Source organism: Lactuca sativa, chromosome 5 (assembly GCF_002870075.4).
Source record: "Lactuca sativa cultivar Salinas chromosome 5, Lsat_Salinas_v11, whole genome shotgun sequence".
NCBI lineage: Eukaryota > Viridiplantae > Streptophyta > Magnoliopsida > Asterales > Asteraceae > Lactuca > Lactuca sativa.
Window position 1 is genome coordinate 191,874,997 of NC_056627.2, and position 17,144 is coordinate 191,892,140.

Genomic DNA, 17,144 nt, shown 5'->3' on the forward strand with positions numbered 1-17,144 from the left:
CAACCGTAAACTCATCAAGGATGGGTTTATGAGGAGTAAACTCCATAGTGAGGTCTAAAACTCCTTCCTAGCAACCCATTAGCCTTCTAGCACTCAACCATAGCACTTTTATACACATTAGAATGCCGAAATGTGTTTAATTAGAGCTTAAATCACTAATTACTTGTAAACATATGTCTTCATATGTTACTAGGGTCTTAAAGGGTGTACAAGTCTTCACTTGACACCAAATGCTCACCCCGACACGTCCACCCGATCTACTCATTGCAGGTGAGTTCATACCCCTTAATGAACCTTTTCAAATGTTTTTACATGTTTTAGGGGGGGGGGGGATACAAGTATAATTCAACAAGTTTTATTATCAAATCATATGTGATTCACAAATTATCATCAAAAGGGGATTTTCTACACTTTTAGCTGCTTACCAATAAAACTGTTTTAGTTGACTATCAAATGCCTTTTTAAGAATAAATTGTTGTTAAACTATTTTCAAAACTATGTTTAAATTACTTTTCTTTTAAAATATATCTACACTAATATATGTATATAAGTAAGACTTGAAGGACTTAGGACCGATAGCTCACCTTATTTCCTGTTCTTGTTTGATGTGGTCTTAGGGTACCTGTTGTCAGTCTGAATGTCGTTGATTTCTTAGTTATATATCATATATATTTGTGTTAGATATGAAAGTCTTCATCTTATACACTACCTTTGCTATTCAAAGGCATGAAATCATACACTCTAGTTAACTATAATAGGTATAGTTAAGACTATTGCCCGTTACCTCTACTACTACTATACTCACTATAACTGTTATTATTACAAGTTAATACACGTATAAGAGAACACTCTATAAACTATACAAAAAGACTACTATACTATAATACAAGAGAATACACTAATCCAGAGTATAACACACTATCCCTCTATACGACACTCTACAACGCTTACACCATGTGAACAGGGCTTTCCGGAAGGAAGGCAACACTATATGTATAGATCTATACGGGGCAGACATTATTACATCCCGACTGTTAACTACAGTCCAAGCCGACTAGGCCCAGGGGTGGCACTACATCACTACACTACACATGATCGGGAAGGTCATCGGGTTCTCTACTATCATCCAGTCTGGTTACATGAAGGGTTACACCTTTATCCAAATTAATACACTAAGACTTAAGTCTAAGCTAACATCCCGAAGTAAGTAAATATCTATTACTAATGGAAGTTTGCACCTCTACTACTGTCAACAGGCATAACTTTTCTTCATCTATGTTACTCATACGAGATTTATTATCGTACTTTTACAACTGAAGGTTTTCAATGATAATACTTACACAGAACTCAAAGGATTTAACTTACAATGTACTTTTCTGGAAAATATAGGATTTTCTAGGTATTTCTACTACTCATAAACATAAATTTCAGTTTTATACTATAAGTTTGTAAACACTTTTACACAAAAACGACACTAAATTCTTATGAACTCGCTAGCTTTATGCTGATACTCGTTTTCAAAATAACTTGTATCCTCAGGTCTAAGATAGACAGGTAAAGGTGCAGCTTTTGATGAAGATGGAGCACATACAAGACCCATCTTTTATTTTGTTATACTTTTGGTGTCTATTAAACTTAGCAGAACACGTTTGTAATTAAATTTACTATATAAATGAAATGGTTGTTGTCGCTTGTTTTTACTATTATGCAATTGATATGATACGGTACATGACGTCCTCCACCCATAACGTATTCCACCGTTATCGGTTTTGGGGTGTGACAGATTGGTATCAGAGCATTGTTTATAGTGAATCAAGTATATCAACCCATAAAAGATATACGAACTATAAACACTTCGGGACTAAAACACTCTGACCAAGAATATATACTTATAAATACTAAAATATTTAATTAAGTATATATATATATATATATATATATATATATATATATACATACATTCACCACTACAAAAGGGTCAGTATCATACTAGAACAGAACAAAAGTATTAAGATTGTTGAAAAACACAATTAAGCTTAGAGACATATAGTCACATCTGGGTGGATGTAGCCTGATCAGCTACATTTTTCTAGGAGTGACTAGCGTGTGCCTAAGAGTGATTGTGGTGTTGCAAAAAGTCTAAAAACTTACCAACACTACCACAAGAACGTTAGAACAAGAATACTGTAGGAGTATTCTGCATTCTACTAACTATGTATGTGATAAGTAAAAGGGTCGTTACTGGTAGGACAATAGTTTCTAAGTGGATACACCATGGTTACATGTGACTAGGGCGCTATAGACACATAATCTGTGGCCTTTGCTTCATTTCCTGTTCTTGTTGGATTGGGGATCTGAAGTTAGGGTTGCTTATTCGAAGGACTATCTTGCTTTGGTTACATGTAATTGATATGCACTACGCAAGTATTGGGTCGACTAATAGCGATCCATCTTATAAGTATCCTAGATGAGTACGTCTATTAACCTTTCTTTCCTCATTCTCACGTAGATAGCATGGCTGGCTTCCACCATCCCGATGATCCGTATTATCCAAACCAAGGCAATGGAGGATGGCTCGATGAGGAGCCAGAAGATGATGACCCAATCCCTTTGGATGATCACCATGTAGAAGGATTTTCGGATAGCTCCAGCTCCGAGCCAGAAGTTAAGAACCTACCCCTGTCCGGCATTTCAAGGTGCCACTCCCATGTGGGCGATAACCTTGAACCGATGGAGCGAGGAGCAGGGTCAGGCTTTACCTTACAATGGAGACCGAAGCTTCTACAACATAAGCGAGGGAGGATCAGCGGACCAAGTTTTGCCCATCATGGTCCGAAGGATTGCCAGGAACGTCGAGCAAGGTCAAGCAGCCATTGGCCGAGTTATAGAAGTGGATGCCAACTCAAATCTCAACACTGTTCGCATCCACCAACTTGAAGAAGCTATGGATAGGACAAGGAGGACCAACGAGGCTCTGCAGTAACAGCTAGCTGCATCCTGAGCCGAAGTTAGGGAACTCTGAGCACGTCAGAGGACTCATGAACGACAACTTCAGGAAGTTATGCGCTAACTAGAAGATCTGAGGGTTCGCCCAATGGGGACCCGTCGCCAGTAGAAGATGTCGAAACATCTCACTCTTTTGTTTAAGGACTAGCCTTTTCTTTTCTATGCTCAGTAGAGCATTTGTCTGTAAACATTCCTAACTTTGAAAGTACTCTAATTAGGCCTCTAGACTGCCAACACTTTCCTTATGGCTTGATGTAAGACCTACTGTTAGGTCACTTTTCCCGAACTTGTATTACATCATTAATACGAGTAAATTGGCAGTTAACTACCCTATTGCTATGAATCTCTCTTTGATTTTCGGACTATGTTGATTTAGTCCATGAAACACTCTTATCATATTTGCAATAGACTCTTACTATTGTCATCATCCCTATTAACTTTCAGTGAAAGATGCCTCCTCCTCCGCAGTTCGATCCAGTGCTGTTTCAAACAGCTGTGACCGCAGCTGTAGCCGCAACCATGGCCCAAATGAATTATGGCGATGTTAGTGGAGCCGAAATGGCCACCAACTCTAGACATGGAGAAATTCCTTCGCGTACACAGGGGTGTACATATAAAGATTTCATGAACTGTAAACCAACATTTTTCAATGGGACCGGAGGAATCCTTGCTCTGTCCTAATGGATCGAAAGAGCCGAAGCTGTTTTCGAAATGTGCTCATGCCCTGAAGAAAGTAAAAACAAGTTCACTGTTGCCACCTTCACTGAAAGGGCCCTGACATGGTGGAATGGCCATGTCAACTCACTCTCTTTAGTAACAGCCAATGCCATGGGCTGGGACACACTAAAGGACCTGATGAGAAAGGAGTACTGCCCTAGAGGAGAGGTGAAGAAGCTTGAAGAGGAACTCTGGAACCTAAAAATGAAGGGGACAAACATAGTGGCTTATATGGCCAGGTTCTGCGACCTGGTAGCTATGTGCCCTAACATGATCCCTTCTGAGAGCAAGAAAATCGAGTGGTACATCTGGGGTTTAGTGCCCCCGTATCAAGGAAATGTTCTTTCTTCCCATCCAGCAACCTTTGACAGCACCAAGGAGTTGGCCCACAGGTTGATTGATCATGAAACTCCTTCCACTCCAGCAACAACAACCACAACTGCCACTGCACCACCCAAATCATCTGACAAAAAGAGGAAGCGTTGGGATCAGAAGAAGGGCAAGAAAACTCAAACCTCCTCCAAAGACCAACAAATCGTGGCTGTCCATGCTGCCACCACTCCTGCTACCCCGGTGCCAGCAAAAACCTATGTTGGGAACCTGCCCAAGCGCCCCAAGTGCCCCTTCCATCACAACGGCCCCTACCGTGAATTGCAATGCACCAACTGCGGCCGGAAGGGCCATACTGTCCGGTTTTGCAGATCTCAACCCAAACCTATCTCCCAAGTCCCCAGTTCGGGAGTGAGCTAGGCCTGCTATGGCTGCAGGGAAGCTAGCCATTTCAAGAAAAACTGTCCGAAGGCTGGGAATGCGGGAGGAATAGGAAGACTACTCGCTATTGGCCACAACGAAGCAGTAGCGTATCCCGCAGTAGTCACGGGTACGTTCCTTCTCAACAACTCTTATGCTTGTTTCTTATTCGTTAGTGGTGCAGAAAGAAGCTTCATAAACCAAAACTTTAAACACTTACTTAAACAATCCCCACAACCACTAAAAGAAACATTCGTCGTAGAAATGGCTAACGGAAAGACAGAAAGTTCTAACGAAATTTACATAGGTTGTACCCTCATGTTAGACGATCATTCATTCCCAATCGATCTCATACCAGTCTCGATCAAGAGTTTCGATGTCATTGTTGGCATGGACTGGTTGAGTCTTTATCGCACTAATATTCTATGCTTCGACAAAGCCATTCGCCTAAATCCACCGAATCACGAAACTCTGTTAATCTACGGAGACAAACCCAGTACGAGCCTTCGTATCATCTCAAGTATTCAAGCCCAAAAATACTTGCATAAGGAATATCGCGCCTTCCTTGCACACGTCGTCGACACATGCCAGAAAGCGAGAGATCCAAAAGACATCCCTGTCGTATGTAATTTCCCTGATGTCTTTCGAGAGGAGCTCCCAGGTTTACCTCCCAAATTTCAGGTTGAATTCAGAATAGACCTAATCCTAGGAGCTACCCCCGTAGCTAAGTCTCCCTATCGTTTAGCGCCTGTCGAGATGCAAGAACTATCCGGTCAACTTAACGAGATGCTCAACAAGGGCTTTATAAGACCGATCTTCTCACCCTGGGGAGCTCCGATCTTGTTCGTGAAGAAGAAGGACGGATCGTTCCGTATGTGCATCGATTATAGGGAACTCAACAAACTCACGGTCAAAAATCGCTACCCTCTTCCCCGTATAGACGACCTATTCGACCAACTACAAGGGGCGAGTTACTTTTCCAAGATTGATCTGAAGTCTGGGTATCACCAGTTACGAGTGCTTGAGGAGGATGTTCTGAAGACAGCCTTCCGAACTCGTTACGGGCACTACGAGTTCGTAGTGATGCCCTTCGGACTGGCTAACGCACCCGCAGTGTTTATGGACTTGATGAATAGTGTGTGTTGTCCATACTTAGATCAGTTCGTCATCGTCTTTGTTGATGATATACTAGTCTACTCTCGGAGTGAGGAAGAACACAAGAATGATCTACGATGAGTCCTAGAAACCCTACGATCAGAGAAGTTATACGCGAAGTTCTCTAAGTGCGAATTTTGGATTCGAAGAGTTGAATTTTTACGACACGTGGTTAGTGAGGAAGGAATCCACATGGACCCATCCAAAATTAATGCTATCGAGAACTGGTCAGCACCGAATACGCCTACATAAATTCGTCAATTTCTAGGCCTCGCTGGCTACTACCGCATATTCATTCAGAACTTCTCTCGAATTACGAAACCTCTCACCACATTGACACAGAAAGGAGTGACATTCGACTGGGAAGAGAAACAGGAGAAGGCATTCCAGAACCTGAAGCGAGCCCTATGCACCGCACCGGTGTTATCCCTTCCCGAAAAAACAGAAGATTTTGTGGTATACTGCGATGCATCGAACCAAGGGATCGGTTGTGTCTTGATGCAACGAGGTAAGGTCATCGCTTATGCGTCAAGGCAGCTGAAGACACATGAGGTTAACTACACCACTCACGACCTCGAGTTAGGGGCGGTTGTATTCGCTTTAAAGATCTGGATACATTATCTTTATGGAACGAAGAGGATAATATACACTGATCATAAAAGCCTCCAACACATACTGAACCAGAAGGAGCTCAATATCAGGCAACGGCGGTGGGTCGAACTACTCAATGATTACGATTGCGAGACTCTCTATCACCTGGGGAAAGCCAATGTAGTAGCAGACACCCTAAGTAGAAAAGAGTATTCTGGTCGAAGAGTCAACTCGTTAACAATGACTATCCATTCGCATCTATCCACACAGATTAAGGAGGCTCAGCTCGAAGCCCTAAAGCCTGAGAATGTGGCTGGAGAATCCTTACGTGGAATGGATAAGAACTTGGAGGTCAAGGGTGACGGAGCCTACTATCTCATGGACCGAATCTGGACTCCACACCACGGTGATTTCAGAGACTTGGTCATGACGGAAGCACACAACACTCGATACTCCGTTCACCCAGGTTCAGATAAGGTGTATCTGGATCTCAAAAAGCTATACTGGTGGCCTAACATGAAAGCGGAGATTGCTACCTTCGTGAGTAAGTGCCTTACTTGCGCAAAAGTCAAGGTCGAATAACAGAAGCCATCAGATCTTCTCCAACAACCGGAGATACCAGAATGGAAATGGGAGCAGATCACCATGGATTTCATAACTAAGCTACCCAAGACAACGGGTGGGCTGGATACCATATGGGTCATCGTCGACAGATTGACCAAGTCCTCACACTTCCTACCCATCAAGGAAACGCACAAAATGGAGAAGCTCACAAGAACATACATTAAGGAAATAGTACGACTGCATGGTGTCCCTATATCTATTATCTCTGATAGAGATAGTAGGTTTACTTCGAGATTTTGGCAATCACTCCAAAAAGCATTAGGGACGTGGCTGGACATGAGTACAGCCTACCATCCGCAGACTGACGGACAAAGTGAGAGGACGATCCAAACCTTAGAAGATATGCTGTGAGCCTGTGTGATTGACTTTGGTAAAGCGTGGGATACACACTTACCCCTTGTGGAGTTTTCCTACAACAATAGTTATCATACGAGCATCAAGGCAGCTCCATTTGAAGCCCTCTATGGCCGGAAGTGCAGATCCCCTCTGTGCTGGGCTGAGGTGGGTGACACTCAGTTAGCTAAAGGACGAGTTCTTGACAGCACTCTCACGGGTCTGGAGATCATACGAGAAGCGACTGAAAAGATTGTACAGATTCGCGAATGATTAAAAGCCGCTAGGGATCGACAGAAAAGCTACGCAGACAAACGAAGGAAACCTTTGTAATTCCAGGTGGGAGATCGAGTCCTTTTGAAAGTCTCACCCTGGAAGGGCACGATACGCTTCGGAAAGCGTGGAAAGCTGAACACAAGGTACATAGGGCCTTTCGAGGTTCTCGCTAGAATCGGCCCCGTAGCTTACAAATTGAACCTACCCCACGAGCTAAGTAACATACATCCTACCTTCCACGTCTCAAACTTGAAGAAATGCCTGTCCGACGAGACTCTCGTAGTCCCACTCGACGAGATCGAAGTCAACGAGAGCCTCAATTTTGTGGAAGAGCCTGCGGAGATTATGGACCAGGAGGTCAAATGAACGAAGCAAAGCCGCATCCCAATTGTGAAGGTTCGATGGAACGCCAAACGAGGACCAGAATTCACTTGGGAGTGCAAGGATCAAATGAAACTCAAATATCCCCATCTCTTTGATTAGTAGTACTGTAATAACTTAACTGCTTGAATTCTAAATTTCGGGACGAAATTTCCTTAATGGGGGGATGATGTGGCAACCCAGAAGTGTTTGAACCTTGAATCAACAAGTTTGAGGCCTTCAAAGAGGGTTTACGGTCCAAGCATATGCTTAGACCGTAAACACCCTCTAAGCTTGCAAATCAAGCCCAAAACACTTCCAAACCACATTTAGGCTTAAGATATGGCTTAGAGACTTGCTATTTCGGACTTGGAACACTTAAACATCAACATTTGAAGGGTAAACTAGAGTTTACGGCCCAAGCATATGCTTAGAGCGTAAACTCCCTTAAACCATGCCAAATAACCCTTTAAACCCCTAAAAAGCTTTATACCCTCACTAGAACTTGTTAGGAATGAGCCAAGGACCTTGAAATCAAAGAATGGGAGGTGTCCAAGAGTTTACTACCGTAAACAATGGGGTTTACTGCCGTAAACTCCCAAGGAGTGGTCCTTGGACCGTAAACTCCAAGGGAGTACCCTCCTTTAACCTTAAACACCCCAATAGCTTTGTATATTTCCTTAGAATCCCTTCTAGAACCATAAGAGGCTTGAAAACACTCACTTACACTCCTCCCATGCGTTTACGGCCGTAAACTCATGGGGGATGTGCTCTCCCAGCCGTAAACTCATCAAGGATGGGTTTATGAGGAGTAAACTCCATAGTGAGGTCTAAAACTCCTTCCTAGCAACCCATTAGCCTTCTAGCACTCAACCATAACACTTTTATACACATTAGAATGCTGAAATGTGTTTAATTAGAGCTTAAATCACTAATTACTTGTAAACATATGTCTTCATATGTTACTAGGGTCTTAAAGGGTGTACAAGTCTTCACTTGACACCAAATGCTCACCCCGACACGTCCACCCGATCTACTCATTGCAGGTGAGTTCATACCCCTTAATGAACCTTTTCAAATGTTTTACATGTTTTAGGGGGGGGGGGGATACAAGTATAATTCAACAAGTTTTATTATCAAATCATATGTGATTCACAAATTATCATCAAAAGGGGATTTTCTACACTTTTAGCTGCTTACCAATAAAACTGTTTTAGTTGACTATCAAATGCCTTTTTAAGAATAAATTGTTGTTAAACTATTTTCAAAACTATGTTTAAATTACTTTTCTTTTAAAATATATCTACACTAATATATGTATATAAGTAAGACTTGAAGGACTTAGGACCGATAGCTCACCTTATTTCCTGTTCTTGTTTGATGTGGTCTTAGGGTACCTGTTGTCAGTCTGAATGTCGTTGATTTCTTAGTTATATATCATATATATTTGTGTTAGATATGAAAGTCTTCATCTTATAAACTACCTTTGCTATTCGAAGGCATGAAATCATACACTCTAGTTAACTATAATAGGTATAGTTAAGACTATTGCCCGTTACCTCTACTACTACTATACTCACTACAACTGTTATTATTACAAGTTAATACACGTATAAGAGAACACTCTATAAACTATACAAAAAGACTACTATACTATAATACAAGAGAATACACTAATCAAGAGTATAACACACTATCCCTCTATACGACACTCTACAACGCTTACACCATGTGAACAGGGCTTTCTGGAAGGAAGGCAACACTATATGTATAGATCTATACGGGGCAGACATTATTACATCCCGACTGTTAACTACAGTCGAAGCCGACTAGGCCCAGGGGTGGCACTACATCACTACACTATACATGATCGGGAAGGTCATCGGGTTCTCTACTATCATCCAGTATGGTTACATGAAGGGTTACACCTTTATCCAAATTAATACACTAAGACTTAAGTCTAAGCTAACATCCCGAAGTAAGTAAATATGTATTACTAATGGAAGTTTGCACCTCTACTACTGTCAACAGGCATAACTTTTCTTCATCTATGTTACTCATACGAGATTTATTATCGTACTTTTACAACTGAAGGTTTTCAATGATAATACTTACATAGAACTCAAAGGATTTAACTTACAATGTACTTTTCTGGAAAATATAGGATTTTCTAGGTATTTCTACTACTCATAAACATAAATTTCAGTTTTATACTATAAGTTTGTACACACTTTTACACAAAAACGACACTAAATTCTTATGAACTCGCTAGCTTTATGCTGATACTCGTTTTCAAAATAACTTGTATCCTCAGGTCAAAGATAGACAGGTACAGGTGCAGCTTTTGGAGAAGATGGAGCACATACAAGACCCATCTTTTATTTTGTTATACTTTTGGTGTCTATTAAACTTAGCAGAACACGTTTGTAATTAAATTTACTATATAAATGAAATGGTTGTTGTCGCTTGTTTTTACTACTATGCAATTGATATGATACTGTACATGACGTCCTCCACCCCAAAATGTATTCCGCCGTTATCGGTTTTGGGGTGTTACATATTAACATTACACTTGTTTATAATTCGACTAATTATTATTTATACATATTAACTAAATGTTAGATGAAATATTCATACACCGATTCTTGTAAATTTATATATTTTTAAATTGTACTGATATGTAACTGATTTTTTTAGTTTAGTTTATGTTATTATATAGCAATACATATGTTTTTCTTTTATATTTTCAATTTCAGTATACTTTTTTTCATTTTAAAATGATAACATGAAATATATGTATCTAAAAATTGAGTTGTAGTTGTGGTGGAGGAGGCGGTATTAATGGTGGTGGTGGAGGTAGTGGTAAAGGTAGAGGTGGTGGTGGTGACGGTAGTGGTGACATTAGTAGATGTGGAGAAGGTGGTGGTGGTGATGTGGTCGTGGTTGTTGTGGCAAAGGATGAAGTGATGGAAAACTAGGAGAAGGTGGTAGTGGTGATGCGGTACAGGCTGTGATAGCAGAGTAGGAAGAGGTAGTGGTGCTAGCGAATATGATGGTGTTGGTGGCGGCGAAGGTAGTGGTGTTGGTGGTGATGGTGATGGTAGAGATGGAGATGGTGACGGTAGTAGAGGCGGAGGAGGTAGTGGTGATGATGTGGTAGTTGTTGTGGTGGCAGGAGAGGAAGTGATAGTGGAAGAGGTGGATGTAGAGTTAATCGTGATGGTAGCAAAGGTGGTGGTGGTGGTGGCGGTGACGGTGAAGGACCTAGTGGTGGTGTGAGACGGTCATAATGACGGTGGTATTTGTGGCAACGAAGGTGTAACAACGTAAATTTTCCAAAGAATTTTTCATTTTTAAATCACACTTTTAATCATCAAAAACAATATCAATATATAATGTATCCAATGTTATCATAACAAAGTAATTCCCAGAATCTCAAACATAATCTCTATGAGTGTGTATGGATCATGCCGACGCCTTCCCACGGTCCTCGCTAGTACCTGAAACAAATAACACAACAGCTGTAAGCATAAATGCTTAGTGAGTTCCCCAAAATACCACACACACACATACGCCTATCCAGGCCATAACTCAGGAGGATCTTCCGATCCATATGTCTCAGGGGACTTCCATGTCGAATCCTAGTATACCTTCCGGTCATACCCGTATCGACCTTTCGTCCCATAACTTCTTGACCTTCCGGTCCATAACCTCTCGACCTTCCGGTCCATAACATACATAAAATTCATAACACATAGATATCACATAACAACATACAACTCATACATCTCATAGCATATAAGACCTTCCGGTCACACACAGGTACCCTTCCATGTACAGTATATTGAGAAGACTCACCTCAATGAAGTCGGATAATCTCTCGTGCTCGAAGTCCCGACTTAGCCTCCTCCTATTATTCAAATAACATCCTGATCAGAATTCTCTCTTGATCTCATCTCTACAACTGGGTAGAGGGTCATTCTACCCTACCCTGAACTCTCCTGAATCAGTCTTGAACAAAACCCTAAAGTCAACGAAAGTCAATGGTCAAACTTTGACCCGACTCGTTGAGTGCACATGGGCGACTCGGCGAGTCCATGCGGGTTCTACGAATCCTTTCATCCTCTCTTGACTCGTCGAGTCATCCTTCCACTCGACATGTTACATCTAACACGAATCGCGGGGCAACCCCGACTCGACTCCTCGAGTCCACTTATGGACTTGGCAAGTTTCCGCCATGCTCAAACTCAAATGACCTTCTGAGGTCAGATTTGTTCCTCTAATCCATAGATCTAACCTCCCCAAGCTCAATAAACACGTAAAGGTTCAAACTTGATACTCATGTAACGTCTAAATGACACTACTTGATGATTTAGTCCCAAATACAACACTCTAAGGCCATTTCTTCCATAACCCAACATAAAGCAAGATGGATAACATCCACTGGACCATTATGGGTCCATATTTGAAGTCTAAACATGATAAGGGACCTTATTGTCAACAAATCAACCCAATATAGGGTATAGGAAAGCCTAGATCCATGGATTCTTTAACAAAACAGAAAGAGGGTCGACATGCTACCTCAAAGATGATGCCCTTTGTTTGAAATCCACAAATATGCAACCTCCTTGGCCTCTTCTAAGCTGGAATGAACTTCTTCTTGCAAAACAAACCCCAAAGGTCCAATAATGGCTTCTTCTCTCTCACAAACGCTCAGGCACTATTAGGGTTTCTCTCAAGGGTCTGGTAGCCGCAAATGGTGGCTATAAGGGTCCTTAAATAGGTCCCAAACCAGAGAATTTAGGGTTTCATTAAACAGCATGGACTAGCCGAGTCCACTCATGGACTCGCCGAGTTATTCATTAAATCAGACCAAAAATGCACGATCCCACTCGGCGAGTCAGAGCGCCTACTCACCGAGTTCCCCTCATAAATTCAATATAAATATTTAACATTGGATACCTAGGAATCCGGATGTTAGAATTCTCCTCCACTAGAATCAGACTTCACCCTCGAAGTCCTGCTGGACAAACAACTATGGATGTTGCACCCGCATCTCCAACTCCGACTCCCAGGTCAGCTCGAACCCTTTCCGATGTTGCCACTGGACCTGCACCAGTGACACCTCCTTGTTCCTCAAAACATTGATCTTCCGATCCCGGAGCGCGATTGGCCTTTCCGCATAATTCAGAATCACATCCAACTGAATATCCTCTAAAGATACCACCGCCGACTCGTCGACTATACATTTCCTCAACTGCGACACGTGGAAGGTATCATGAATCTGGCTCAACTCCACAGGTAGCTCTAACCGACATGCTACCTTGCCCACCCTTGCGGTCACCCTGAATGGACCGATGTACCGGGGCCCCAGCTTGCCCCTCTTCCTAAATCGGATCACTCCTTTCCAAGGAGATACTCTCAGGAGTATAAAGTCCCCTACCTGGAACACCAGCTCGGATCGCCGCCGATCTGCATAACACTTCTGACGACTCAGAGCCGTCAGTAACCTCTGTCTAACCTGCTGTATCTGCTCTGTCGTCTAAAGCATTATCTCAGTGCTACCCATCACACGCTTCCCTACCTCTCCCCAACAAATGGGAGTCCGACAACTTCTCCCATACAACAGCTCGAAAGGAGGCATACCAATACTAGAATGGTAACTGTTGTTGTATGAAAACTCAGCCAACAGCAGATACATGTCCCAACTTCCTCCGAAGTCCAACACACATGCTCGGAGCATGTCCCTTAGCGTCGGAATCGTCCGCTCACTCTGCCCGTCCGTCTGTGGGTGGTAGGCGGTACTGAAATGCAACCTCGTAACTAACTCCTCGTGGAACTTCTTCCAGAACCTGGAAGTGAAACACACATCTCGATCGGACACAATCGATATTGGTACCCCATGACGCGATACCACCTCCCTCACATACAATTCTGCTAACCTCTCGGCAGAAGACCTCTAACTGATAGCAAGAAAATGTGAGCTCTTTGTCAGCCGGTCAACGTTCACCCAAATTGCATCAACACCCCTCGCAGTCCTCGGCAATTTGGTGATGAAATCCATGGAAATCTGTTCCCACTTCCATTGGGGAACCTCAAGCGGCTGCAACTTGCCATGCGGACGCTGGTGCTCGGCCTTAACCTTGCAATAGGTCAAGCACCTCTCAACAAACCACGCAACATCCCTATTCATACAGGGCCACCAATAATCTTTCTTCAGGTCCAAATACATCTTTGTGGCCCCGAGATGAATCGAGAATCTCGATCTATGCGCCTCCTCCATCAGAATGGTGCGTGTCCCGCCTGCATATGGCACCCAAATCCGACCTTCAAAGGTCATCAGCCCTCGACTACCGGTAACAAATGCAGGTATCTGACCAATCACCTGCTCCATCTTGCGGTTCTCCGGTCTCACGGCCTCAGCCTGGGCCTCCCGAATGGTGTCGAACACCGGAGTCATCACATACAATTTCATACAAGTGCCTCAAATCGGGGCACTTTCCGCTCTTTGGCTCAGCGCATCAGCTACAACATTGGCTTTGACCGGGTGGTACTGGATCTCATAATAGTAATCCTTTACCACGTCCAACCATCTCCTCTAATGCATATTCAGATTGGGCTGATCCATCAAATACTTCAGGCTCTTGTGGTCTGTGTATATGGTACACCGAACCCCATATAGATAATGACGCCAAATCTTGAGGGCAAACAACATTGCCCCCAATTCCAGGTCGTGGGTGGGAAACCTTGTATCATGAGGCTTTAGCTGCCTCGATGCATACGCTATCACATGCCCCTTCTGCATACGCACCGCACCCAACCTCGATATCGATGCGTCACAATACACCACAAAAGCCTCCATCCCTTCGAAGAGAGCTAACACTGGGGCTTCGCATAATCTCTAGCCAAGTGTCTCAAATGAGGTCTGCTACTCCGGACCCCATGAAAAGGCAACACCCTTCCGGGTCAACTTGGTGAGTGGCACGACGATCTTGGAAAAATCCCTTATAAATCTTTGATAATAGCCGGCTAATCCTAAAAAGATCATGATCTCAGTGGGCGATCTCGGAACCTCCTACCTCATGACTGCCTCAATCTTGGCCAGATCGACCAAAATCCCATTCAGGTTGACAAGTTGCCCCACAAACTGGACCTCCCGTAACCAGAACTCGCACTTGGAGAATTTGGCATAAAGCCTCTCCGATCTCAGAACTCCGAGGATCTCCCTCAAATGCTCCTCATGCTGCTCTCTAGATCTCGAATACACCAAAATATCATCAATGAACACGATCATCGACCGATCCAGCATCGACCTGCACACCCTGTTCATGAGATCCATGAACGCTGCTAGTGCATTGGTGAGCCCAAAAGGCATCACCACGAACTCGTAATGCCCATAACGAGTTCTGAATGCCGTCTTCTGGATATGTTCATCCCGAACCCTCATCTGATGATAACCTGACCTCAAGTCTATCTTGTAGAACCAAGACGCCCCCTGCAACTGATCGAACAGATCGCTAATCCTCGGTAACGAATAACGGTTCTTGACCGTCAACTTGTTCAACTCCCGGTAATCAATACACATCCAGTGTGAACCATCCTTTTTCTTGACAAAAAGGATCGGCGCTCCCCATGGCAAGCTACTCGGTTGAATAAACCCCTTCCCTAACAACTCCTGAAGCCGCGAGGATAACTCCTTCATCTATGGCGGCACTAGGCGAGAACGCGCTGCTCCCGGAACCAAATCGATATGGAACTCCACTTGCCTCTCGTGAGGCACACCCGACAATTCCTCAGGAAAAACATTGGGGAACTCACACACTATCGGAACGTCATCAATCGAACTTGGCCTCCCAGCAGCCACTCGCGTGTTCATCATATAGGCTACGAATCCGCTACAGCCCTGCTGCAAACTCTATCTCCCCCTGGCAGCTGAACAAAATGCTGACCCACATCGGGTACCCTCGCCGTGCACCGTAAGTACTCCCCCACTAGGGTCTCGTATCGTCACCAACTGACGCTCGCAGTCTATAACAACTCCAAATCGCCTCAACGAATCCATGCCCACTATAACACATACGTCCCCCATCGCAATCGGGACCTGATCTATCGGGAAGTCCACACCGAAAATATCAAGTATACATCCTCGAATCACATCCGTAGCATACACCGCTCGCTCGTCAGCTATAGAAACTCGCAGAGGTCGACTCAACGCCTCTCGTCGAATACTAATGTGTTAAATAAATGCCAAGGAAACAAATGACTGACTCGCAACCGAGTCAAATAACACCAAAGCAGGTACAAACTTCACAAGAAAAGTACCTACGCATATCATCATATAAGCACAATATCTCAACTCAACAAAAATAAATAAAGAACACATACCAACCACAACATCAGGAGTTGTGCGGACCTCCTCCGCTGTCAACTGGAAAGCTCTCCCATGAACCTTCGATGCCTCGACTTTCACTGGCCGAACCTCGGTAACCCTAGCAGCAGGCGCAGATCCCTGTGCTGTCCCCTGATGCAACTGCGGGCACTCGACCTTCCGATGGCCAGACTGGTTGCAATGAAAGCAAACCATAAATCCCTTGGGAAAATCCTTGGCGACATGCCCCTCCTTGTCACATTTGTAGCAATCACCCGATCGACAGAGCCCATCATGTCCCTTGCCGCACTTCCCACAAGTGTGGCCCTTCTGGCCTCTAGACCTCGTATCAGCGGACTTGGTCCACTTGGGTGCTGGCTGAGACTGTGCCGGATGCCGATCTATTCTCTGAGACTCGGCCTCCTCCCTGGTCTGAGTCTCCAACTCAATCTCCCTCTTCTGGGAATTTTCCTGGTGCTCATCAAATGTCCGATAATTCGAGTTCGACACGAACTCCCGAATGTCTCTCCTCAAAACCTACTCATACGTGCCTGCTCAGAAGATACCTACTCTGGCCAGAACATCGCCCTCTCATGAAACTTCCTGGTAACCACAGTAACAGATCAGTACCCTGCTTGAGGGTCAAGAACTCCTGAACCAACTGTTCCCTCTCCACCGGGGGAACATACTCATCTCTAATCATGGTGGTGAACCTCTCCCAGGTCACCTTTGAAATCTCTGCAACAGTGAAGCTTGCCATCACGAACTTCCACCAGTCCTTCACTCCCCAGTGAAGCTGGTTCAACGCGAACCGTACCCTCAGATGCTCCAGACATGAACACGTGTAGAAGCATCCCTCAATATCAGCAATCCATCTTATCGCAGTGATAGGATCCTGTGTCCAATCAAACTCAGGTGGCTTCATGTTGCTGAACTCCAGAAACAACAACGAGTCACCTCCCTG

General features: G+C 43.8%; 1 protein-coding gene across 1 annotated transcript; it reads left to right on the plus strand.

The window, feature by feature from the left end:
• Positions 1-10,264: 10,264 nt before the first annotated feature.
• Positions 10,265-11,091, plus strand: LOC111900460 (putative glycine-rich cell wall structural protein 1). The gene is made up of 3 exons (XM_052771834.1): positions 10,265-10,311; positions 10,631-10,731; positions 10,820-11,091. Exons 1-3 carry the CDS (start codon positions 10,265-10,267, stop codon positions 11,089-11,091), a joined length of 420 nt encoding a protein of 139 aa, XP_052627794.1.
• The last annotated feature ends 6,053 nt before the right edge of the window (positions 11,092-17,144 follow it).

Bases quoted from the DNA above. Each gene is read 5' to 3' on its own strand.
- LOC111900460 (XM_052771834.1), top strand. From the start codon at position 10,265: ATGGTTGTTGTCGCTTGTTTTTACTACTATGCAATTGATATGATACT. The intron at 10,312-10,630 runs GTACATGACGTC...ATTGAGTTGTAG, and splicing joins TATGCAATTGATATGATACT to TTGTGGTGGAGGAGGCGGTA. The intron at 10,732-10,819 runs GTGGTGGTGGTG...GATGCGGTACAG, and splicing joins CATTAGTAGATGTGGAGAAG to GCTGTGATAGCAGAGTAGGA.